Source organism: Trichogramma pretiosum, unplaced genomic scaffold (assembly GCF_000599845.2).
Source record: "Trichogramma pretiosum strain Unisexual culture from Peru unplaced genomic scaffold, Tpre_2.0 scaffold43, whole genome shotgun sequence".
Lineage (NCBI taxonomy): Eukaryota > Metazoa > Arthropoda > Insecta > Hymenoptera > Trichogrammatidae > Trichogramma > Trichogramma pretiosum.
In genome coordinates, this window is record NW_019640864.1 from 106,409 (window position 1) to 131,773 (window position 25,365).

Below are 25,365 nucleotides of genomic sequence, written 5' to 3' on the forward strand. Positions count from 1 at the left end.
GTATAGGTATACATCCATATACGTTAACCTTGTCAGTTTCTTACGCGCAGTGTGTTTACATCCATGACACGGGCGAGTCGGGGAGAGTCAAGTTCTCGGTACTATCAAAGTGCAACAACCTTTTACATAGTTGCCTAGACAGATAAACAAACGTGTTCTGTGAAAAAAATGACCAGCTCGAACTCGAAGCTAGTGGGCGAATATGCCGGTAAATATTTTGTCTATACTTTTTTAAATGCCTGACGTAGAGTGCAACCTTTGGTTATGTTGTCTCGAAAAAAAACGCACCTTATTCAAATTCATGAAAACTACAAGTACGCTTTGTCGTTTACAGAGATCCGTCAGATGATGCACGGGTTCGGCGATCACGCCGAGCCACTCGTAGAGACTGCCAAACTCGTCGACGAGGTCGTCAACCAGCAGATGCGCTCGATGTTACGCAAAGCCTGCGAGGTGGCCGCGACCCGCGAAAGCTCGATGGTCGGCATGGAGGACTTTTTGTTTCTGCTCAGGAAGGACAAGGTCAAACTGCACAGAATGCTCAATTACTTGAGTGCGTTGGTTTTATTTTTTTCTCCATTATTTTACGAATTTTTCATCATTTAACCATTGCTTTCGTTACAGAAATAAAGGAATTCAAAGCCAAAATGAGCAGTACGCTTGACGGTGAATCTCCACTCACCTCTCCCAATCCGTTACAATTGGATCTCAATCATAAAGCACCGTATATGAAATTTTTAAAAAGTATTGATAATACTGGTCAATTATTGAATGCTGAAAATGTAGTAGATTATACCAAGCAAAAGCGAATTGAGAGGATCGATAGAATGACACAAGACATGGATAGATGGAAATATCTAGAATTTAGTAGAGCCAGGTGTGCGACTTTTTCCCTTAAGAAAAGCAATAAATTTAATAAATTCAACGAGTGGATTGCAGCTAGTGGTAAGTTTTTTACATTTAGATTCATCAAAAGTGAAATAAAAAAAGACGGTTTAACAATTGCTTCATTTAAAGGGGACATGCCGTTACACAAATCTGCTTACACTGCACTAAGTTACTTAGCTTACGAAACCATTGGACAAATTGTTGATCTCGCATTTTTAGTCAGACGAGATCAAAACAAAATCAATGGTGATCCAATCGACAGACTGAGAACAAGTTATCCAAATCCTTATACGTATAAGCCATATCAGTATCATAAGGTAATATTTTATATTTTACAAAATAATGAACTGATTGATTTTACTAAAAATTGATCTAATTTTAGGCAATTAGCATAAAACCATTAACCCCAGCAGAAGTTCAAGAAGCCCTGCGTCGTTACTGGTCTCCTCAATTAGAAATGACTGGACCATTTCAGAGGTGGACCTATACAAAACCTGAGCTCAAGTTACTCACATGTTAATGATACTTCAAGTGTATGTATTACTCGTTATTTTTTATTTAATCAAATAAGGTATTTTAAATTTTGTAAATAAATATTTATTTTTATGCGTATAATTATAAAATTTATACTAGCCCAGCACTTCACAATAGTGCTTTGCTCTATATTTTACACTATGAATTTATACAATAATTTACTTTACTTCTGTATCATGGAGCAAGAAGGGTAGATACTCTAGCTTTACCTTCTGCTCCACCTGTTATGCAAGTGCCAGATTGATTTGCTATAGACCAATCACAGCACAAAGTACCTTTGTGTCCTCCAAGCTCCAACATTTTGGCTTGTGGATTTGGTGGCATCTAGGAAAAAAAAAATGATATTTTATTAATCACAGTAAAGAAAAATATTTTTTTAAATATTAAAAAAATTACTTTATAAATGTTTCCACCAGTCTGTGAGCAAAGTAGCATGTGTGCACCTTTTTGATCAAAAGTAAATAGTTTACCATGGACAGAATTTTTTTCTATTTTAAATTTCGATTCCCAAACAATTTTTCCAGTTTGACTTAAGCTTCTTTGGCATAACTTTCCATCTTCACTTAGAGCACATATGTTTGTAAAATCATTTGTTAATTCTATGTCAATTACTGGACTAAAGTGACAATTATGATTATCTATAATCTCATTTCGTCTTAAATCATGAATTAAAACATTTCCATTGGAAAGGCCAGTTACTAGTAACTGTCCATTATGATTAAAACTTGAACATAGTGCTGTAAGATTTTTTTCTAATGGTAATGTTCGTTCAACCTGCTTTGTTTTTATATTGTACAAAAGCAACTTCCCCTCTCCAGCTTGAGAAACTGAACAAACAAAACTTGAATCTGTAGGATTACACACTAGTGAAACAATTCGTGAGCCATCATGTTGAATTTCCCAAATAGTTTTACAATCACGTGTATCATGAAGCTGGATTGCACCATTATTGTCTCCATGGATGAAGTAACGCTCATTTTTAAAGATCCAATCTAGAGCTGTTACAGCTTTATTAGAATTAACAGTTGAAGAAGTAAAGGTTGCTACAGTTCTGGAAGTGAAAAATGAATGAATGTTTTTGAATGATAAGAAAATAATAATTGACTTACTTTGGTGATGGAATTGGGGTCCAAATTTTAATTACACCATCAGCATCTCCAGTTGCTACATAAGACCCGCTTGCATTACTTTTACATTGAATAATGGAAGTTTTGTGTTCAATGTACTCCTCCTGTATAGTGATGATTTTTTTATTACACAATTTTTCCAGTAATAGAAAATTAATCAAAAATTTATATGCATTACCTGACTCAAAAGAATATAACTTTTATCTAACTTATCTTGAGGTTCTCTACTAGTATCAACAGATGAATCTCTTTTTCTAGTCAGTCTTGAATCACAGCTTGTGCTTCTTTTAGATATAGCTTCAGATTTACTCAAAGAAGTAATTCTACCTTTACTGTTAGCTCTTTTAGTTATGGTAGCATCTGAATCTGTATGTTTTTTAATACTACTTGAAGACTTTCTACTTAGAATTGGACTTGAGCCACCACCAATGTTACGAATAAGATTTCTTAATGTTTTTGGATTATCTACTATGGGGGATTCTCTGAAAATAATACTCAAATTTATTGAAATTTCAGGATTCAAAATAAATTATCTTTAATAGAACTTACTGTGCTATAATGTAAAAATCATCCATCAATGGAGATTGTTGTGGTGTTGGTCCAGCATTAACATCTAAAATTGAATCTACTTTTATCATTTCACCAATTTGCTCTTTTAATCTCATATTTTCATGTATTAATCGTCGTATTTTGTTGGTGTCCTCATCTATCATAAGTAATGTAGGCATTGGCATACACTGTAATAAATGGTAAACAATTGATAATTGCATAAACTTTTTTGATATACATTTAAATTTTGAAAAGATTGATCAAATCAAGGGTCAAACTCATTTACATTAATTTGAAAATACTTTGAAAAGTTTCTGAAGGGGCTTTAACAACATTTGAGTAAAGATTATTGCAGAATCATTTAAAAACTTTAGAAAATGTGTTTGAAATGTTTCAGTATTGCTTTGATTTAAGTAGTTTCATGTACCAAATAAAAATTTACCTGAAAAATAGTAGCTAAAAAATTGTGTAAAGAGACTATCATTGTATCTTGCCATTGTCTACTGAAGTAGACAGAAAATATAGGATTATCTTCTGGATTTTTTAGAAATGGCAGCGCTGAAAAAATTTTAATGAAATGAAAATTCTGCCGCTTGAGTGATATGATAAGTCAAGTACTTACCAAACCATTCCCTCCATTCAGAATGTCCCTGTAATTCTGATGTCATTTTAACAAAAAATTCCTGAACTTTGTCAGGCTTGTTTGTTGTCACCGCATTGACAAGATACATCTTGAGCACAGCATTTTCCAGCTTTTTTATGCAGGGAACAAAATGATTTTCCAAACGAGTGAACAATCTCGTATCCAAGTGTGCCCATAATTCCCGTAACGATGGCAAATCGTACGTGTGTATGTATTGCAAAAATTGGTCAACTATTTTATCAACCTACGAACAAAAGCACGAATGAGAAAGGACGAAAAAAAAACAATTCATCGCATGTCACGTTGCATAAGTCATGTCAATTTGCACCATACTCACCCTGAAGCCTTTCTCCTTTTCTGCTTTGAGATCGGCGTCGAAGGCGCGCAAAGTCTGACTGAAGCCGCGGAAGAGCAGGTACTCCTTGACGAGCTCGTCGACGTATTGCACGTGCGACATGACGTCGAGCAAGCCCCGTCCGACACTGTGTCAACTCCGTTCGTCGCCTCTTTCACGAAAACGTTATCATGTATTATTTTGACAGGAGCGAGAGAGATAGAGCTGCGCGCGTGCCGCTGCAGTATTGTTGTTGTTATTCGACTGCCATTTTCCTGTTTTGACTGCACACACTGTGCGCACAGTGTTTACGAAGAGCGGCAACACTGCTTTTTGTGATCTGACAACACTGCCGGGAGACTTTCGCGCGCTCTTTGAATCGTGCGAGGATCGTAAAGCCTCTTCATAGCGGATAAAATACCTAGATGTCGAAGGAAAGCTTTAGTCATGTTTTTTAAGACTTTTTCTACATTTTTTTTTTTTTTTAACAACTTTACTTGAGTTCCATTTTTTTGCTTACGTCTACGTCTCTCTTCTATTATAACTTTCTAATTCAACTGTAAAGGTGCGGAAAGGAATTGGAAAATTATGGTTTTTCATATATAATTATTTATTCATCATTAAATCATAGACGTTTAACAATACAATCACGCTTACACATTTATCTTTTTCAGTGCTATACGCTTTCGTTCACGCACTCCACTGACACATAACAATTCTGAATTAGCAATTACGCTCAAGCTTTCTCTCTCTCTCACTCTTTTTCTCACTCTTACATAAGATTCGAATATTTTAACCATGAACCGCTATAATCTCATACCCTTGTGGTAGTTTTTTTACTTCTCAATAATTATTGTACCGTAGCTATGTGCCAATATCTTAATTGTTTCTCAAGTAATATAACTGATCGTATACTGCAAGCAGATTGCCATACTGTTTATTTATTTTCTTTGGCTAACTGTGCTGAACTTTTCGTTAAATTTTTCTTTTTCAAATCAACGGAAAAAGATTTTTTCAACACTATATAATATTTTTATATGCATTGTAAGGAAATAAAATAACACCTATTCGCCTATGATCGTACAATATTTCATGCACAGACACGTATACGTATTATCACATAAAACGCGTGGCAATTTTGTGTGCGACGACAGATATGACAATGAAACGACACACCACGACGAAAAAACATCGAATTTATCGTTCGTTTTATTTATTTATATATTTTTTCGTTTTTTTTTCTTTTTTAATTTTTTTTTTCATAATTCAAAGTAAAGGCACGAGTATTATTCATTCATCTTTTTTTAACAACTTTCTTATGAATTATTATACAATAAATAAATAAATATATTATATCTGTGCGATCGCGTGGCGATTATATACGGAAAGGAAACATGTAGACATTGTATACATTTATCCAAAAACAGACGGTTTTTTGCATGGCAACATAATCGATGCATATTTAAGCTTATAATAGCCGAGAAATACTTTCAAACTATCGCCAATATTATCGCAAAGAGTCAATAAACAATATATCTATGACACGCATAACGTTATTATTATTATTGGTTTCACTTTTGTATCAATTCTCTCGCATTCGCATGTATAGCCTTTGTGTATCAAATGTAGAGAAACAATTGATATATATAATCTTTCGTTTACCATCAATGTGGATACAGATATATATCTCTTTTTTTTCGTTAATTTTATTTATTCCAAAAATAAATTCATTCGTCGATTGTTAAATCGTAAGTAGTAATTATTTTATACATTTTTTACACCCACGTTACATACTGCTCTTTTTCTCGTTTTTTACCAACATTTAATAATACGTATTTCATAGTACGACTTTTCAATCGTCTGGGAATTATATTACACGAACGAATTGACGCCTCGTCAAAAACAGCTTTAAAAACAAAAATCGATGAGCTCTATGATACTAACAATTATTTACAATGATGTATATGCGAACATCAAAAGTGCTCGTAAAATGAATGTGAAAAATTTTTCGATGGCCTTTTGTCGTATTGAAAAATTCAATCATTCAATTAAATTAAGCTTTAGCAATGTGCGTACGGCTTTCGATATGGAGTGTGTAGGTTTAATATATATTCGTTATCTGTTCAATAGCTTCGTTTGTTCTTTTGGCATGTAGCAGAGTCGTGGAAAATTGGGGAATATAATAATTATATATCTTATCTTCACAAATGGCTCATTTTTTCGATGCAGCGCAGATATACAAACGTTCATTTGAATAAAAAATAAGCTTTTTTAGAAAAAATTTAGCGTAGAAAAATCATTTCACGTGATATATATGTCTGCATATATCTATATAAGTTTTACCCAATTCTCTCATTTACATTCGTACGACCCTCATGACACGGTAATCTAATTTTCGCAGCAAATCTGCAGGCTTAGGGGTCGACGGCTACAGATCGGCCTCCTCCGGTTTAGCTTTGGGCGCGACTCTCTCCTTCGGGGCGGCTCCGTGAACCTCGGCAATTTCTACTCGCTCGGGTGGCACGGGCTTGAGCGCGCCCTCCTCCTCCGCGACGTGAACGCCGATCGCCAGTCCAATTTTCTGACTCGCCTGCTTGAACTGGTCGGCCAATTTTACCTGTTGATCGAGTCATTTTTTATTATAGTTTCTCGTATTTTCTCGAAAAAGTTGCCAACGAAGCTTTGATTTGAATTCATTAAGAAATCAAAGCGAATCTTCTATTATGCACTATCCAATTAAAGCTTCGTATCAACAATTACGTAATGCTTCATAGAACGCAATAAAAAATAAATCTAATTAAGAAGACGATAGCATGCTTCTGAAGTATTCATACCTGGACAACATTGATACACATAGACGTCAAGGCTAGACCGAAGATTAAATATACAATTGACAGCATCATGTAAAGAGGATCCTACAAAAAATTAAATTTAAAAACGCCGATTAATTAAGAACGATCTAAATTTAAATGATAAATTTTTCTAGTTCATGCAGGAATTGTCAAGTTGTTGAGTAATGTGTGCATTATTGATTGGTGGTTGGATGGGAAAGAGGACTTTGATAGATTTAACAAGGATATAAATTCTAATGTTCGACATCTTACCCTCTTTAAGTCATCGTTTTAAGAAGCAAAGAAAACAGAGAAAATATTTATCGTCTATCCACACAAATAATATAAAATTTTGTCCTTTAAAAATGTTTTTTCTAAATAATTTTTCTAATATACTATAAGAATTGTCTAAAATTCTCTATAAACAGCTAAATTTTATTAGAAGAAGAGTTTTCGCTTACCTGGGGCACAAAATCACCGAATCCAATGGTACTCATCGATATGAACACAAAGTAGAAGCTCTCGAAAAAGGTCCAATCCTCGAATATGTTAAATATGACCGCGCCGATGATGATGTAGAGCACGAGTATGGTAATGGCCACGGATATGGGCAGATTGAACTCGTCGTCGATCTCGAAGGCCGACATATCCGGAGTCGAGGGCGACTCCGGCGTCTGCTGCGGTGTGTTCCCGTCGACGCTCAGCGACGTGTGATGCGGGTGCTGCTGTTGCTGCTGCTGCTGCTGTTGTTGCCTGTGACGCTCCATCTCGACGATCTCCTCGTCCGTCATCTGCGAGGGCCGTCTGAAGGACGTGGACCAGTCGTAGACGAGCTGCACGCCCTTCATCATCTCCTGCATGTGGACGGTGCGACGCACCTTGCGACAGCTGCCCGTATAGTAGAGCCTGCGCACGAACGCCCAGAGGAACTTGATGCCGCGCGTGAACAGCTTGCCGAAATCCGCCAGGACGATGAGGAACATCGGGATGCCGAAGATGGCGTAGACGATGGTCAACGCACGACCGGTCGATGTACTCGGCGAGATGTGTCCGTAGCCTGGGGGACAAAAGCGGGTACTTAGTACGCCACATAAATAATTAATCATCGTCGCTTGGAATAATCGATCGGATCGTTCGCATAAATACATCTATTTTTTCATTGCATAAACACATTTTCCTTATGCACTATGCATGGGGAGTTTTTGCGGATAATGGTCGCACCGAGCTCGCACACGAAACTTTGTATATTTACGAAAAAGGGAAAAGTCCGTCGAAAGTTGATGCGCAAGTGCGAGTGAGGGTAGAGAGAGAGAAAAAAAAGGGAAGTTTAGAATACGGCTTTTAGGAGCTATTTGGCAAACGTTTCAAGGTTCAAACTTTCTGGCGCCTCGTGTTGGCTCTAATTATCGTTCGAGTATGTATATTGTGAAAGTATATACATGCGCGTTTGACAAAATTGAAGCCACACTCGAGGATCACGATCGTAAAAAAAAAAAGATCGTGAAAAAAATTTCTCTTTAATAATCTGAAAGGAAAATTTTCATGTATAAATTAGTCTGCAGCGCTCTGCAGCGTCCTTTTTTTTTGTATCTCACCAATCGTCGTGACGACCGTGAGACTGTATACCACGGAATTGAGAAACGACCAGTTCTTCATGCCGCTGTAGGACGAGACGCCGGCCTCGTTGGCCGCGTGCAGCTGCTCCTCGAACGCCTTGAGCTTGCTCCTGGCCAGGCTCTTCCAGTCGTCCTCCTTCATGTTGTGGCTGAAGTTCCAGAGGCTGTCGAGAAAGTCGCGCTTGACGCGTTTCACGCCGCACTTGTAGAACGACTCGAAGGCGCCCTCGGTGAAGCGGAAAGCGAAGCCGCCCAGGCCGCAGAGTATCAGCGTGATGATCGTCTCGACGATGCAGAGATTGCGCAGCTCCACGAGGATCGCGACCTCGCGAGGATTCTGCTGGCAGAAGGCGCGAAACTCGGCCGTCACGAAGATGAGCGAGCGGAAGAAGTCGCGAATGGTGACTTTTTCCGGCTCGTTGGATATCACTTGCTCGATTTGCTTGGATTTTTCTACTGGCTGTGGATGGAGAAAAAGAGACCCTTATCAACGAGCTCGTTTGGTTTGGGATCGATGCCAACGTACCGGTGCTGGCAATTTTTCCTCCTTTATCTTCTTCTTGTCCTCCTCTATGAGGTCTTGAACTTTTTGCTTCCTACTCCCAAAAAACGGAATCCACGACCACCAGCTGGACTTTGGGGTCGTCAGGCTCTTTCCGATGTCCTCCTTCTCCTGATCGGTGTGCAGAACGCTGGGCTTCCTGCGTCTCAGAGCGCTACTACTCGCTCCGGCCTCGCGCTGTCTGCCGCGCCTCGGCGCGTAATCCTCGTCGTCGTCCTCGTACTCGTACTCGTAGCTGCGCTCGCGATGCGAGTAGGCCCTCTTGGCCCTGGCCACGTCCTCCATCAGTCGATTGTCGCTGATGGGTATTATCTGCTTCTTCATGGGCGATCGCCGATGCTGCACGGCTCGCGGCTGCTCGTCCGTCTCGTCCTCGTCGGAGTAGCGATGACGGCTGCTGGCGCGTCTTCTGACGCCACCACTGCGAGAGTCCGACAGATCGTCGTCGTACGGATCCTATGTATTTTTAATGATAGAAAATAGATTATCGATGATGTTTCGATAGTAATTGGATCGTTATAATGTTCCGCGTGTGCGTAAGAGATTCGTCGATTGTTACCGATGACGCAGAAGTCGGCGACAGGTGCCTGGCGCTGCTAATTCTAGCCGTGTCCGGGGAGCCCATCCTTCGCCTTAGCTCGACGTTCTCACGGTCGTTTGGCCTTTTGTTGCTGCCGTTGTTGCTATTTCCGGGCTCGGGCGCCCTTAAGGGTGACGCAGATCTCCTCGGTAATTTTTCCTTAACTTCGAACTCGGATTTTTGCTCCGATCTATTTTGATGCGACACGTGACAAAGGAATTATTTTTTTAATTGGCATCAGCCGTGGAATTCAGGCGTATAAAAATGGAGCAAAATTGCAATTATCAAATAGCGAACATTGCTGGTGCGTGGGTATTATACATGGAGAGAAAAATTTTCCCTTGACATAGCAATTAAACGATTGAAATGCGCTCTCGATATCAGTCACGCGATAATTCTTTTATATTATACATCTGCGCAATACTTTTTTTTATTACTATAAAAGAATCAAATATAAATTTAATACAACCAGCGATGAAATCTGTCACGGAATTTCATCTAGCCAGAGAGAAATAAAGAGAGCTCTGTACGACTCTCGACAACGCGTGAAACATAATTCGATCCGGGGTAATTGCCAAAACGTTCGATATATGATAATTGACGCACAATTCTCTAAGCATTAAATCGAATCGAAGCGAAAGCAAAAAAGAGAGACGGAGACCTTCTAACAGCCGGTGACATGGCTCTGACCTTGGCTGGTTGGGGCACTACTACTTCCGCGCGCTCCTCCATGCGCTCCGTATCCTCGACCATGCGCTCCATCTTCAGACGACGCTGCTCCTCCTCCTCGTCCTTTTCCATGTCTACGTCGCCAGCCTCTTCCTCGGTGAGAACTTTTTGTTTTTTATCCACCGGTTAGAAATTAAAGAAAATTGCGTCAGTCGGTGAAATTTTGGAAAATGTGAGAGCGTGTACGGTCGGAAGCGCAAGTATCACAATTCAACTGCTTGTATTTTCGTTTTACGTATACGATGGACGGGCGAGAGCGGACTCGCTCGCGACTCAACTATTTCGAGATCGCACTTATCGTATACAATGTAAATTAAAAATACACAGCAGTTGAACGATGCGTCTGTTATTTTTTTTTCTTTTTTTATTACTTGGTAATGGTTGGTTATAATTGTCACTCATTATCCGATGCAATGTATCACGTGCTGCGCGTGCCCCGCAAGCTTCAAAAGAGAGTCACACTCTTCTATAATTTCAAACTTGATATAATTTATTTACACGTGCGCTGGAAGAAGAGAAAAAAAAATAGCCCAGCGCAAAAATTCAATTCACTCCGGTAATTAAAACGAACGAAAATTTAATCTCTCGAGAGCGTTAGTGAGAGCTGGTACGCGTGCACACGCGCCGAGCATTGCTTAATTATATATTAACGACCCGATGCGCCTTCCTTTTTGGCGCATTAATATCACAAAACAGCTTCGATGTTAGTCTTTGTAAATTATAATGACCCTCCCCGAGCGTATGTACTATATATTATAAAGCTTCACATTCACGTCACACTGCTCAATTAATTGTAAATAGTATCGAGGGAGGTAAAGTATTAAAAAAGCAAAAACTTGAAAAATTAATTCAAAAAACAAACTTCGATATGCACACACAATTAAGATAAAATCTTCACTCTTCTTCTACCGAGGGCAGAAGTAACAGCAGCAGCGGCGGCAGCGCAGCTCCCGCGAAGCGTGGCACAACACTGAGCACAATAGACACAGAGAAGTGAAACAGCGCGAGCGTCCAAAAAAAAAGTATATATACAGTAGTGGTAGAAGAAAAATCACGAGGCACACAATTGTTATTTTATCTGTATAGACAGATCGAAAAGCGAAGTATATAGATGTGTGTATTTACGATCTATAGACGACGAGCGGCTGCTCGGCTCGGGCGTCTTTTGGCGTCGTCTAGCTGCGGCCTTGCGACGCCGGTGCACCGTGTAGCTGTCCTCCATCTCTCGGTGCGTCGACTCGCGCGCTCGCCTCGACGCGAAAAAGCTCGAAATAAACCTACACTCGGCCCGAGCTATATTATTACACACACACGCACATGACACGCATACACGCAGAGACAAACTCGAGCCGTTCGAGCTCGCACGTGTGTATGTAGGTACATGTGATACATACGTATATGAGCAATTCTCTAAATGAAACGCATTTTTGGAGGTAGAATCGCGTCAAATTTTTTTTTCAACCTACGCGGATACGAACCCCCGGGAAATGTTTTTGGGGGTCCTAGGAACATGTAACCACGTAGGAACCATTGAAATTTCAATAGTGCTTACTTTTATAGCTACTTTTGTGATTTAGAGGACGAAAAATCATGTTTTCTCGTAAATGCGGCTAGTTACTCAATTTCTAAGTCACTGAAAAAGTATGAAAACTCATTTAAAAATAATAACTGGCCTCTGTGTTCGATAGAAAATTTTCTCAGCTTTCCAATGGTGCTATCAGATTTTCCGACAAGTCGCACATTCACCGAGAAAATCGCCATCAAACGGGCCAAGCTAAATATCTCAAAAAACTCAGTACGGTAAAAGTGATCTTAGATGTCTATTTTTGATTTTTCCTGTTGAAAATGAGATTTTTCGGAAAATCTGACAGCACCATGAGAAAGCTGAGGATATTCCCTATCGAAATCATATCTTCATTTATTTTTTCAGTGGAATTTCGAGCTAGTTTTGATTGTAGCGAGCCAAAAACCTCGTGACCGCGCTGAATCAGCTCGGAAACAGAAAACAGCGAACAATGTAAAAGAAATTCCCATGTATAACATTGTGATTCGACTCAAAAAATAAATGAAGATATGCTTTCGATAGAAAATTTCCTCAGCTTTCTTATGGTGTAGTCAGATTTTCCGATAAATTTCATTTTCACGAAGAAAAATCGAAAATAAACCTCAAAAATCACTTTTTCCGTACCGAGTTTTTCGAGATATTTAGCTTGGCATGTTTGATGGCGATTTTCTCGGTGAATGAGCAACTTATCGGAAAATCTGATAGCACCATTGGAAAGCTGAGAAAATTTCCTATCGAACACAGTAGCTAGTTATTTTTTTTAGATGAGTTTTGATACTTTTTCAGCGACTTGGAAATTGAGTAATTACCCGTATTTACGATAAAACATGATTTTTCGTCCTCTAAATCACAGAAGTAGCTATAAAAGTAAGCACTATTAAAATTTCAATGGTTCCTACGTGGTTACATGTTCCTAGGACCCCCAAAAACATTTCCTGGGGGTTCGTATCTGCGTAGGTTGAAAAAAAAATTTGCCACGATTCTACCTCCAAAAATGCGTTTCATTTAGAGAATTGCTCATATACATTGAGTACATACGCGCGAAATGCTTTTTGGTATATTTTTGACATATCTCGCACTCGCGGCGACGAATATCGGAGGAAGTGGGAAAGAGAAAACATGGATCACGGGGGGAGATAGAAAATTGCACCGCGTGCGGTGGCGTGTACAGAATATTTTTAGGGACGTACGTTATTTGGTTATTTTCATGATCGAATAATACACTTTTTTTCCTATTTTTATCTATACCTATATAATACTGACAAGCTCTCCGTATTTCTGTTTCAGATCTACAAAGTACCTGAGCCAGCGCATATACATCGTCGCCGCCAGTGCATCAAACACACGCGCAATCTGCGTTTGGATCATCGCTTTAATATTACATTATTGTTTCTAAGCACGTTTGATGGTGCAAACAAATCGAGTCACGCATCAAATTTAGTCTGCATCGACGTAACGATAATTATGTTAATTTCCTGCATGATAGACCTAGATAAGGCCTAGGATTGAAACCCAACGAAAATAAGTACAAATAATTAAGTCGTGCGTATGATTAATTGAATCAAATCGACTTGATGTAACTCCTAAGATAGCATCACATTTTAGTATAGTCAAAGAGTTTTTTAATACATGCAAAACTTTTTTCTGCTAAAGCACGAGTGGAGCGTGAAAAGAGTTTTTTTCTATTTGCCTAGAAAAATTTTACTTTAAAAAATATTTTTATACGAAAAAGTTTTATACATTTTTTATTCGTGGAAAGCTTATTTACATATTCACTACCACCGCATTCATATTTACTGGGCATATGTTAATTGTACATAAACTGAATAATTTTTTTTTATTAAATCTTTTATACATAAAAAACTTGTTTTGTTATTAACATACTTTTGTACTGTCATACACAAAAACCATAATTCATGAGGAAATCTGCAATAATGTTTCAATTGATGCGGTACGATTCAAATAAAAGCATTGGATCGCGCCCATTCGACAGCAATATAAAATCAATCATGCGTACCGTAGCATCGGTAGCGATTGCATTCACCGAACGCATATAATATATAACGTTGCAAAGAAAGTCCGACATTATCGCGAAAATTCTCAATGAAACACGCGCTCGTATGTATTAATACACCAGGCTTCTTATCAATTTTCGTTTAGACACGCCGCGTATGTGCACACTGCATTGGAACGCCGTATGCGGAGGCAGTTCGAGTTACCCGTTCATTTACAACATGTTCGAGCTGCCGTTAACACGCGTATTTTTATTTAGAAAATGAAGTTTGTCTTCGTTTTGTCGATTATCACCGCAGCCGCTGCTGCTTCGTCGTCGTACGCTAATTTATTGTCGGAAGCCGCCAGCGAGCCCGCGGGTAAGTATAATTTGTACGTGTGCGTACATAACATTTTAGCACCTATGTATACCAGCATAATTTATCAAAACGTTATTATCGCGATATTGGGGCTCTATTAGGGAATTACGGCGAGAGAGAAGATTTTCACGAATACAGCGAGGGCTTGAAACGTTGGATAAACTCGACTCAGCTTCCTGGCGTGACGGTAAGAGATGGAAAAAAAATACAATGGCGCTTTGTGCATGTACATAACAAAAATTTTCCGATCGGATATTAAAGCGCACGACGTCTGTTACAGATAAGCTTCGTGCTGAGTCGATGAAAGAAGGTAAGCGTTAACACGGCATTGCCACGGTGAACATGAAGTGAACATGCGGCAAATTGAAGCAGCGGCAGCAAAGGAATCAAATCCGTTTGAAATCTCCGACTACCGACCTATCCGTGGGTGCACTCGCTTGAATCCACATCGAGCAAGAAGACGACGTTTACGCGCGTTATAAAGCCCGGTCGTCAACACGGTGCTAGTTTATCAGTGTTATTACGTTTGTCGAAGCTTTTCCCAAATAAATGAATACTGATGCAAGAAATACCATTACGTTATTATAGGAGAGCGTCGATCTCTACGAGCAAATATTTACCCTCGATTCATTCGAAAAAATATAAACTTGCCTGGATGCGGCGAAAGTGATGAATTATGTTCTCAAAGATTCGCTAGAAAAAGTGTGTGTGTGCGCGCGCTCTTGGCTGCTATACTGATACTATTGCCTCTGCGCAACCCATAAATAAATATATTTCGACAATTTTAAACTCTTTTCTCTCTATTGCCTCGTTGGATAAAGTGCGTACGTGTGCTACTTTGCAAAATTAAACGTTATTGCAGCAAAGTTTCGCGGGGATCTCAATTAAGCTATAAAAAGGGAATTCAGTTTGCTTGCTTGTATACACAGCAGAGAGAGAAAGCTCCGGCTGCAGCGCTGCGTTTACATTCGAATAAGATAATAGAATTTATTAGCCTCGAAGAATTGCGCATTGCGTAAACAAGCTTTACACTCGTCGCGTAAGTTCATGACTCTACGCGAAAAGTTGCAGCATATAGTTAACCCTAAAATGTTACCAAGTTCGCTGCGACAAGCTATAATATAAAGGAAGAAGATGTCTTCGCGCTGGTGCGATAGGTATGCGCGCAAAAGTTCATAACCCACGTGCAGGCGCGCGGCCTGGCTCGCTCTCTTGTAATGTACGCTTTCTTGTTGATACATCCATTAAATTTGCAAGTCATGAGGAAATCGATCGGCCAAAGTATTTTAGTTCTTGCGGAGAGCGAGAGATAGAGAGAGTTTAAACCGGGTTTGGGTGCCATCGTCGTGTCTAATAATCGATTGGTTTAAGCTCGTGTACAGCGTATGCGTCGAAAGACAGTATAAATGAAGAAATAAATTGCGTATTCTATTAGTTACAGTTCGAGTAATACCCGGAAGTAATGAAAACAAAAATCAATTTTCATGTAAATTCCATTTTTAATTATGAAAATTAAAATCGATTTTCAATTTGCAAAATTTCCCATTAAGGTTTGAATTTTAAATTTTAATCGTAATTTCCCAATTTTTCGGTAAATTAACGAACTTGATTGAAGTCCATCATTCGATTCTACGACGTCACCAATGATAGAACTTACTCGAACCATGTGTAAATTTTGTGCTTTTATGGTTTTTATTCTACTTTCTTATGACGGCTGTTCAAGTGCAGTTCATAGAAAATTTCTGGATTTGAAAAAATTTCTTGCCAAATTAAAAATGTCGCCATATGAAACAAATCAAAACAGTCAAAATTAAAAATTAAAAATAGATTTTAATTTTCAACTTGACAAATTTCAAATTAAAAATTAAAATCGATTTTTAATATGAAATTATCCAAAATTGACAAACTATTTTTCAATTTAATTTTTAATCGGGAAATTTACCCGACAAGTGCACATGCACCGAGGCAAATTTTTAGAATCGAAAAGTCATTAAGCTCCGTGCATAATGTAGCGCATGGATGCGCCATTAGTCGAGCGAGTGCATATCAGAGAGAAAGATTGAGAGAGAGAGAGAGCGAGAGGATTGCTGATACGTGCAAAACTGATGCCACTGCTACAGTCAGCCGAGTCTAAATACACTCAAACACCGGCACGAGCTTGCACACAACGATTAAACGAACTAAAACACGCAATTATGTACACGTGTGAGCGGTTGCTGTACGGGAGGGCTGTCATAGATTGCTCGAACGCCCTGAACTTGCAAGAGAGTAAGTAGTCGAGACGAGCCTCGGCTCTTGTTAAAGAAGGATGTAGCGAACGCGTCTTGTTAGAAGTTGAAGCTTTACTCAAGCGCATCGTACGCCTACATAATGCTCCCGGAGAGATTCTCCGCGAGCTTGCACGAGAGGGGCTTTTGAGAGCCGAGAAGACGCAAACAATTTTTTTAACGATAATTATAAAACACTTTCGTTTGGCCCAATTTTCGGACGCTTTTATACATAAAAGATCGCCCAGCTGATCTTTGCAAGCTCCGGCTTCAATGCGCACTCCTTCCTCGGTGAAAATAATAATCATAATCATAATAATAATCTCGTCTTCGCGCGCGCGTGAACAGCGACCGAGACTCGGCTCGACGCCGTTCTACGTGAACTACATTCTCGATTTTATTTCCAGAGCGTGGCACTTAACCGAACATATATTCTCTCTCTCTCCTCTCTCTTTTTTTTCCGCATATACACGCGCGGCCGCTTATACTAGGCGCCTCGCGCGCGATTCTTACTCATACTCCTAACCGTTATGCAAAGCCCAAAGAAGTATCCTGCGGTGTGTATGCAAATTTCGGTCGCAGTCGAATTAAGACGTTTGAGAGATAAAGAGCGAGAGATGATCGTCGGTGTATTACCTATGTATAACTATACGTAGAGGTGGATACGCTGGTCGCACGCGTGAGAGCTTTTTTTTCACGCTAGACCGAAAATGTCGAATGTAATATGTTCTTTCGGGGGGTGTGCGCAATCGATTGAAATATAACGGATGCCGATATTTAGACATCTGGGTTGCTCGAACCACGGAACAATCCACTTGTCAAGCAACAGAAAATAAAACTGGAATAAACGTTGTACGTTACATATATTCGTTCGTTCTTTTTTTTTTTTTGTTGCTTTTTCTTGTACCAGCTTACATAATCGAGACACGAATCCAGAAAACGAGGAAATGCGACGAATTACAATGAACCTCTCTCGGTGCCTGCCGCTCTCGGCGTGCGCATGTGTGCGAGTAAATATAGATTGGAATGCGAAGATTTTCACACGCGGCAGTGACTCTCTGTCTCTCTCTCTCTCTCTGTCTCTCTTTCTCTCTAACACCGCTCGAAAGCGATTGTTACGTCGGCGAATTTTCATTTCCGCATTATATTGTTCAATTAAAATTTTCGAGGATATTTTTTTTTGCACTTCTCAATTTTGGGACGTCGAGGGACAAGATTGACTGCGCGTCTCCCTGGAGAAGCCGCGTCTACAGTTGGAGAGATGGATCCCATAGTATATATACACACGTCAATCCGGCCTGGGACACTCATACATTTCCCAGGAGTGGCGATTAAGGTGTTGCGACTCAACGTAAATCACGGTATCGTGAAAGTGATTTTCACGGACTTTTCCTATACTAGCGTATATCTGGACGTAAATAAGCGTCGTTTTTCAGTTCAGTGTATATAAACTTGCAGCGCATCGATTCGACTGCACACACACATGTAGAGGAAGGAGAGAGAAAAAAAGCATAAAGGGAGTCACAGAGAGCATATGGACTGGTAGGAGGCACGCGGCCTACTTACGATATACACTCATGTATTATTATATATCGCGTTCCGAGAACGACGAAGGATCACGCAAAAATCTCATTTCCTCGCGATATATGTAATAATAAAGTTTTTTCTCTCTCTCGTGTGCTTCGAGTTGTGGAGTACGAAAGAAAAAAGAAAACAATGCAATAGGAAACTTTGACACTTGGACGTAATTGCGCCGCATGATGTGGTTAATTAGATAAAGATCGTAAAGCGTTTATACAATAATACGTAGAAAAGTTAACTTTTATATTTCTATATTAGTTTTATAAATGCAGCGTTGGTTTAGGATCAAACTCACCGATGGTCGTATAAATGGTACAGCAGTAAATGACGCCGTTCCAGAAGACCCAGTTCATGTCCTCGGGATGCGTCTGGAAGTTGAGCTTTTTCAACATACCGTAGAGGCGCTCCTCGTACAGGAGTATCTGGCCGCGCACTCGGCTGTTCCACTCGTCCTCCTCGTCCTCGGAGCTGAGCCCCCGCTCGTCCCACAAGTCTCGGATCTTACGGATCATTTCGTCCCTGCGGATACACAGCACACCCACCAACACGTACACTCACTCGTATATAATTCAGCATCGAAACAAAATTATTAACTTTCTGCTCGTTGCCCGCAGCGGCAACAGCTACAGCTGCACTCATTCTTCCACTATACGAGTTTCGAGTGCAGCGCTGCTTTTGGATTTTGCGCCGCCGAGGAGAGAGCAAAATTTTTATTCCAGCCACGCGAGGGCTCATTGATTTTTTCCCTTCTTCTCTTTCTTTCTCGCTTCTTGAAACGCGCCAGGGCGGCTCTCTCGTTCTTTTTCCCTCTTTGCTACGTGACCAGCGATAAATATTTATTGTATATATCCCCGTTGGCGAGCGAAGCGCGAAGTGCATTTGAGAGCTTCTACACTCAATGACGCCCCTTATGGCATCGCGTCGAGTCACGATTGCCTATAATTTGAGTGGAGTCTAATTAACGCGATTCTAATTGCGCTTTTATCGAATTTTTACTTTGCTGCTGCTTAATGTAATGAGAAAATAAGAAGTGAGAATTTCCTTCTTTTTTCAACTTGCGCGACGATAAAAACGATTATGCGAATGACTTCAAGTAAAACGAAGCCAAATCAACTCGGATGTACGAAATCGACTCTCTTTTTTCAAAGTTCATTCATTTTTTGCCTCGAACGAAGTAACGAATTTAATATTTACCTTTCATGCGAAGTCGAAGAAATGCAATGGAAATAAAAAGAAGTACGCTAGATTTCTCCACGGAATTAGTTATGAAATCAATTTAAATTGACCCGATACGTTGTATAGCGTAGCAGCTAGCCTCGATATGCCGCTCACGAACGAGGAGCAAATAATTATGAGCTTGCGCGTCGTCGTCGTCGTCGTCGTCGTCGCCTATGGTCCACGTGGACGCATTTCTCCTCGTGATTTATATATTATTTTCATTCGTTGGGCTCTCGTGTAATAAGCATAAATTCGAATTAGACTCTTCCGGCTTAATAAACGGAAAAAAACATCGTTACGGCAAGTGAGTACGATCGAAAGCATACGCGCGCGCATTACTATAACTCGCGTTACGTATATCTCATTCGGGTGAAAAATGTACTTCGTGCAATAATCGAGCAGAAACATAATTACCTATGCGTGCCGCAAACGAAAATGTCCTGAGCGAGCAGCAACGAACGAACGCGCCGCGCGTGCATACCCGAAGGAGGAACAATTAAAAAGTTGCTCACCCTTCCCCGAAACTTTGCAACTTGACTAATGAAGTCTATAATTTTATTCGCGGTTACAGAAAAAATACAGCTTTTTAGACGCGCTGCGATGATTTATTATAAAAATTTCCTCATCTTTTTATTTTACTTTCTGTAACTTTACTACGTATATATCAGAATTTGATCAAAGCTTGCGGTTTACCTCTCTCTCTTGATTTCATCTTGTATATTGCTCTCGTATTTGCCCTCGATGCTGACGAAGAGCCAAGCGCCGAGTAGACTGTAGACAAACAGGACGAAGCATAGAAACGTGTGCGTGAACCATCTCTTGCTCCACGAGCTGACCTAAGATCGTATTATATTTTTGTCTGCTGATTGTTTGATTTTTCCTCGCCCGTATCTTTATTTCTTTCAATATTTTTTTATCGTCAATTCGCAAGAGCCGCACACGTTCATTAAATACGAACCTTTTCGTAGATCCAGAAGGCGCATTTCTCCCCCACCCTCAATCCGCTCTTATTCCAGTGTTTGAATTCCTTGAGATGAGCGAAGACCGAGCCGCTCGGCCGCAAGCTCGGAAACACGATGGTCGTCGGGCGCTGTGGCTGCTGCTGCTGGCCTTGTTGGCACGCCTGCTGTTGATGATGATGATGATGCTGATACTGATCGAGCTGATTATTGTAATTGGAGGCCGCCGACGAGCAGCTACCCTGTGTACCGTAAGCCGCGCCGCCGCTGGTCACGTAAGCCGTCATGAACTGGCCCGGCAGCGTGGCGTTGCGCTGCTGCTGAGCCTTCAGTCGAGCTTTCAGCGCCGAGGCCGACTCCACGGAGGATCTGTCGAGGCTGCGCCGGGACTTCCACGACTTGGAGGACGAGTGACGACGCTTGTGTCATACGCTCAGCAGCATGAGGCGTTTGTTGCCACCGCCGCTGTTGTTGTACCTCGTCGAGGCCGTGGAGCACGGCGAGCCGGACGTGATCGCCCCGCTCGGCTGATCTGTATTATTAGCAGTAGCTGATATAGCTGCTGCTGCTGCTGCTGTCGTCGTTGCTGGCAGCAGAGGCTCCTGCTGACGCTGATGCTCCTCATCCTCGTTATTAGCCAGGTTCTCGACGTCCGAAGATTCTTGATTAAGCTCGCTCATTATTTATATTGCCAATCCTGCGACGGTTCGCATAATATAAAGAGCTATACTATAGCACTTTTATATGGCAACGACGACGACGACGATGAAAAGAAAATATTCACTCAGCGCAGCGAGTCGCGAGATGTGTTTATATACAATGGGAACGACCCTGGCGTATACGTAATTGTGTTTTATTCATGAAATGCTCTTTACATTACGTTCCGACGTAGAAAAAAAACGAAACATAACAACGTCTCTATGTAAACTGCCGTTAATTAGGACGCGACGTGGTAACGAAAAAAAAAGTACACCAACAGTTAACTGGGTCTGCACGCAGAATATCGAATGCATGTGCAAAACTTAACTGGGGGAATCGAAATTTCATCAATGATGACACGGATTTGCTGTGAGTGTTGCGTGACGACGCGAACGTAGTCGGGGTGGGAAAAAAAAAATTAAAACTGGCGCAGTATAAAATTGCTCGTGTAATATGCATGTGGCGCTGCGATGTTATCCGGCAAAATGATTTACATACACACACACACACAATATCATTTTTCGCTTATACAGCGTGTTTTTCGGTGGTTATTTGTGAGTAATTGAGATGGATGGCCACCGGGATCCTCTTTACATTTAATACCTCGATGATCGTAACGCGATAGTGTACGAGCCGGTGCATGTTAGGCTGCAGTGAAAAAAAAAAGTAGAAATCTATATTAGTACAAAAGAGATCGAAGCTCTCTTGCTGCAGCTGCTGCTGCGCGGGGACACAAAATTGGTGACATTCTTCAAAAAAAAGCTCAATGGCAGAGAAGGAGCTGGCGAGCTTTGTTGAATTTCCGCTTGGATGCCACCCTTGTTTGACTTTGTAAATAGATCTCGCGGTCGCGCGCGTTCCAAATGAGGAGTCTGATTTCTTGTTTAACGAGCGAAATTATAATGAAAAAGCGAAATTGCGTTTTACCAAGTATCGATGAGAAAGATATCAATTAAATATTTCCAACTTGTATATTTATGATTTCGATTACTTTGTGAGTAGCGTGCAGATCTTGAAACTCTCGAGATCATCATTTCCAACTTTTTACCTCGCATATAATCCGCTATAAGTTGATATGAAAAAAATTGCGGATATATTCCTACGGTACATAATCCGTGGCTCGAGTATAAAGAAGGGAAAAAAATGCAGCCAGAACACGATGGAAAAAAAGCCTTTCGGACACCGAGTACAGAGATTACGAATTATGGCAAGCTTCTATGTATATCCCGCACTCATGCATAATAACCGGGACTGTACGTGAAGCTCGTAATTGTAAAAGTTGAATGCCATTGGCTATATATTATATTAGCCGTACGTATTCGCAGCGAGTTTCCTCGTGGTGGTTCCCAACGTGCAGCGTATATATAGCTAAGGTGAAAAGCTAGCCCGAATATCGAGCGAAATTCTCTGCCGCCGCCGCCACGCGTATATAGAGATAGAGGAGCTCTAGGCCTGCTGCTACTGCTCTGTGTTTTAGTGGGTTATATATTCGCGCGCGCTCATCGATCCCCCGCAGCATGGCACATTTAATATAGCGCCTTTAGCTTCTAGAGAGAGAGAGAGAGAGAGAGGATCAGATCGGAGCGCGTGATTTGATTATTCTGTACGCGCTCGCGCGACGCGCCATGCTACGAGCGACGTTTAACGAGACGTGATGTGTCCTCGTCGTCGACCTCGTCGTCCTCGAGCGCTCACAGTTTTAGTAACGATTTACAAAATTAACATCAGCTCGAGAAGGCGATTGTTGAACGAACGCGGAAATCGGACAAAAGTCTTTTCATATCCTGTCCTGGGGAGCAAAGAGCAAAAGCTCGACGGCGAGAGAAAAGGTGAGAGAGAGAGAGAGCTGTGCACATGAACTTTTAGGTTCAAAGTTGAACAGACGCTCCGAGAGTTATACGTGTATAGGTGTGCATGTACTATGTATGCGCTCTTTTAATGATGCATGAAACTGCTGCTGGCGGGCGGAAAAGGTAAAACGCTGTAGTATATTCGTAGTGTTCGTAGTAGTAGTAGCATTTCGCGAGAGGCAAGAAAACACGTTAACTTTTTCAATTAAATCTCTACTCTTTTCTATTGTTGTTGCCGCTGCCACTGCTGCTACTGCTGCAGATGTCAGCAGTTGAAAGTGACAAATGTGTCTGGGATTTCGCGCGCCACTTGTGCCAAATATTTTACCCGTTTAAATTAAAGAAATACAAGATCTTGAAACGAAATAATCAACGCGATCCTCGTCGTCGTCGTCGTCGTCATTACCAACGGAAACAAAAACTTGAACACATTGAATAGGCTGAATTGCACTCACCAAGCACCGCGCACCAACACCAACACCAATAACGAACTCTCGTCGAGTCACAGAGAAAAAAAAGCACCGTTACACATGTGACGATGATATATATCAAATATATATATAATATAAAAACCGAAAGCCGCGGTACACCGAGAGCTCGCGCAGAAAAAAGAGAGAGAGAGAGAGAGAGAGCAGTTGCTCGCGTTAAGGCTTCGTAGCGTCGACTGGCGATCAGCGAGCAGCACACAGTGTGCCCAAACGCGTTTATTTCAACCACGTTTCCACCCCCGCGCAGAGAGAGAGAGAGCCGCCTCTCTTTCATATATAGCACATGTAGCTAGCAGCAGCAGCATAGAGCGCTCCAGTACTCCAGAACTCAGTAGTAGTAGTCGCTCCCTCTTTCGCTGCACACGTACAGACAGATGCTGCTGCTGCTGCTGCGCAACGAGGCCGTGCGCGCGTAATATACGTGCAGAGGGCTATATGGATTCGTTTGCATCTCTCTTGTCTATGCTGAATCCCTCTTTATCTCTCTCTCTTTGTTTGTTTGTTTGTTTGTTTCTCTCTTTTCTCTCAACCCGGACGTGCCGTGTTATGCCCCGGCGAATCTTAGCTCTGCGAGTCAAGTGCCAAAGAGAGAAGCTGACTGACAGACAGTCAGAGAGAGAAAGAGAGGGATGGTAGTTTTCATCGTTATGTTATCGTGGAGGCGATGCATACGTGTTAGGCCTTAATTAGGGCTTTGCCACGCGCTCGTGCGAGCTTTATCGTCCGTCAGTAATTCTCCGGGCACACACTTCGTGATAATAATGATGACGACAAGATGATAGCTTTCAAATTGACGACGAGCAAAGGGACAAGAGGATTGCTATTGATGGGCTTTTAGCGCTGCTAATTAGACGCCCAGATATTCCGGCTAATTTCGGCTAATCTCCACTTGTTGATCGTCCTCGATGCGCCTAGCACTTCCATTGAAACACCCTCTGAATTGAACGTAATTTGTCAAATCCATGGCAAGCTGGAATTATTCCCGTCGTGTGTATATCTGCTGGCAAATGCGCAAAAATAACTGTCCGCCCATAAGTGGACGCGCTTGCAGCTCGTCGTTTTTTGTGTTCGCTGCGCAAATCGAATGTCACTCTCGTTTTAACTTTCAACTCGCAAACGCAGTATCGCATAAATCGCGCGCAGCTTCTTTCTGCCGGCGGCTGGACTGGCTAATCTCGTATAAAAACTAAAAATCAACCAGCTGGAAAAGGTTAAAAATAAAAATCTTCTCGCAAATAGAAAACCTATGTGTTTTTTACTGATTCGCTAATTGGATATCGTCAGAGTGTGCGTAGCGACGGGCCTTGAGAAAAGAAAACTGCGCAAAAAGGAGGATAAATTCTACAAACTAATTATTGTTCTACAAAAAGCAAAAAGCAAAAATCGATTATGAAAAGGTACGTTTAAAAGGTGTATCTCCGAAGGAAAAAAAGAAATGGGTTAACAGGAGCATAGCAGCTGTGCGCACGGGCGTATTGTACAATTCCATATACTTGTAAGGGCAGCGTAGTAGAAATACGGCGTTTTGCTCAGACGCTCTCGGGCTCGGTAGCGCGCTCCAAGGTAGTACCTTATGCACGCATAATATATAATATTTCTCTCGTGAAAATTTCTTTTTCCAGTCCTTTATGCAATGAATTGCCATCAAAATCGCGCGCCAATGGAAATTCCATTTTATTGTATGTTCGCTGGGTTGACTCTTTAAAACATAAAATCTTTCGAAGCAATACGAAAGAATTGACGGGTAGCTGCCTATATAGGTAAAAAACGAGTATTAAAAGCCTCGATATAACGCACACAATATAAATGTCGACCTCTGGGGCGCGCGCGAACTCGGGCGAAATCTTACAAAGAACATGGTGATACGCATCGAACAAAAGTTCGAACGTATACGCCGCGTGGAAATTTTCCCGCAACCGTTGCAGCTTTCTACCGAAGAAAATTGCGCTCGTTCGAGCTTAAGTTTTGTATTAT

At 41.0% G+C, this 25,365-nt stretch overlaps 3 protein-coding genes across 5 annotated transcripts; 1 reads left to right on the forward strand and 2 right to left on the reverse strand.

Annotated features, from left to right (window-relative positions):
• The first annotated feature begins 61 nt into the window (after positions 1-61).
• On the forward strand, positions 62-13,427 carry LOC106649682 (transcription initiation protein SPT3 homolog). The gene is made up of 6 exons (XM_014367236.2): positions 62-208; positions 335-553; positions 625-945; positions 1,018-1,205; positions 1,271-1,421; positions 13,245-13,427. Exons 1-5 carry the CDS (start codon positions 169-171, stop codon positions 1,406-1,408), a joined length of 906 nt encoding a protein of 301 aa, XP_014222722.1. The 5' UTR covers positions 62-168; the 3' UTR covers positions 1,409-1,421; positions 13,245-13,427.
• Positions 1,463-4,325, reverse strand: LOC106649681 (WD repeat-containing protein 91). The gene is made up of 8 exons (XM_014367235.2): positions 4,079-4,325; positions 3,721-3,985; positions 3,541-3,656; positions 3,099-3,286; positions 2,728-3,031; positions 2,532-2,653; positions 1,819-2,473; positions 1,463-1,746 (listed from the first exon to the last, which is right to left on the reverse strand). The coding sequence occupies exons 1-8, from the start codon at positions 4,196-4,198 to the stop codon at positions 1,597-1,599; spliced, it is 1,920 nt and encodes a 639-aa protein (XP_014222721.1). The 5' UTR covers positions 4,199-4,325; the 3' UTR covers positions 1,463-1,596.
• On the reverse strand, positions 4,668-23,539 carry LOC106649680. 3 transcript variants are annotated; one of them, XM_023457514.1, is made up of 11 exons: positions 23,359-23,539; positions 20,354-21,051; positions 20,089-20,231; positions 18,473-18,696; positions 10,326-10,497; positions 9,644-9,854; positions 9,049-9,540; positions 8,502-8,982; positions 7,368-7,963; positions 6,910-6,990; positions 4,668-6,692 (listed from the first exon to the last, which is right to left on the reverse strand). In XM_023457514.1, exons 2-11 carry the CDS (start codon positions 20,639-20,641, stop codon positions 6,504-6,506), a joined length of 2,877 nt encoding a protein of 958 aa, XP_023313282.1. In that variant the 5' UTR covers positions 20,642-21,051; positions 23,359-23,539; the 3' UTR covers positions 4,668-6,503. The 3 variants fall into 3 exon arrangements, with proteins under 3 accessions (XP_023313282.1, XP_014222717.1, XP_014222718.1); XM_014367231.2 differs by lacking the exons at positions 18,473-18,696; positions 20,089-20,231; positions 20,354-21,051; positions 23,359-23,539 and adding an exon at positions 11,519-11,615 and having other exon boundaries at positions 6,504-6,692; XM_014367232.2 differs by lacking the exons at positions 18,473-18,696; positions 20,089-20,231; positions 20,354-21,051; positions 23,359-23,539 and adding an exon at positions 10,765-11,217 and having other exon boundaries at positions 6,504-6,692.
• Positions 23,540-25,365: the final 1,826 nt, after the last annotated feature.

Excerpts from the sequence above, each read along its gene's own strand:
- LOC106649681 (XM_014367235.2), bottom strand. The coding sequence starts at position 4,198 with ATGTCGCACGTGCAATACGTCGACGAGCTCGTCAAGGAGTACCTGCTC. Across the intron at positions 3,287-3,540 it reads TTTTAGCTACTATTTTTCAG|TGTATGCCAATGCCTACATT; the intron begins GTAAATTTTTAT and ends CATTTATTACAG. Across the intron at positions 1,747-1,818 it reads CTGGTGGAAACATTTATAAA|ATGCCACCAAATCCACAAGC; the intron begins GTAATTTTTTTA and ends TTTTTTTCCTAG.
- LOC106649682 (XM_014367236.2), top strand. The coding sequence starts at position 169 with ATGACCAGCTCGAACTCGAAGCTAGTGGGCGAATATGCCG. Across the intron at positions 209-334 it reads GCTAGTGGGCGAATATGCCG|AGATCCGTCAGATGATGCAC; the intron begins GTAAATATTTTG and ends TGTCGTTTACAG. Across the intron at positions 946-1,017 it reads CGAGTGGATTGCAGCTAGTG|GGGACATGCCGTTACACAAA; the intron begins GTAAGTTTTTTA and ends CTTCATTTAAAG.
- LOC106649680 (XM_023457514.1), bottom strand. The coding sequence starts at position 20,641 with ATGACGGCTTACGTGACCAGCGGCGGCGCGGCTTACGGTACACAGGGT. Across the intron at positions 8,983-9,048 it reads AGGAAAAATTGCCAGCACCG|CCAGTAGAAAAATCCAAGCA; the intron begins GTACGTTGGCAT and ends CTCCATCCACAG. Across the intron at positions 6,991-7,367 it reads TCGGTGATTTTGTGCCCCAG|GATCCTCTTTACATGATGCT; the intron begins GTAAGCGAAAAC and ends AATTTTTTGTAG.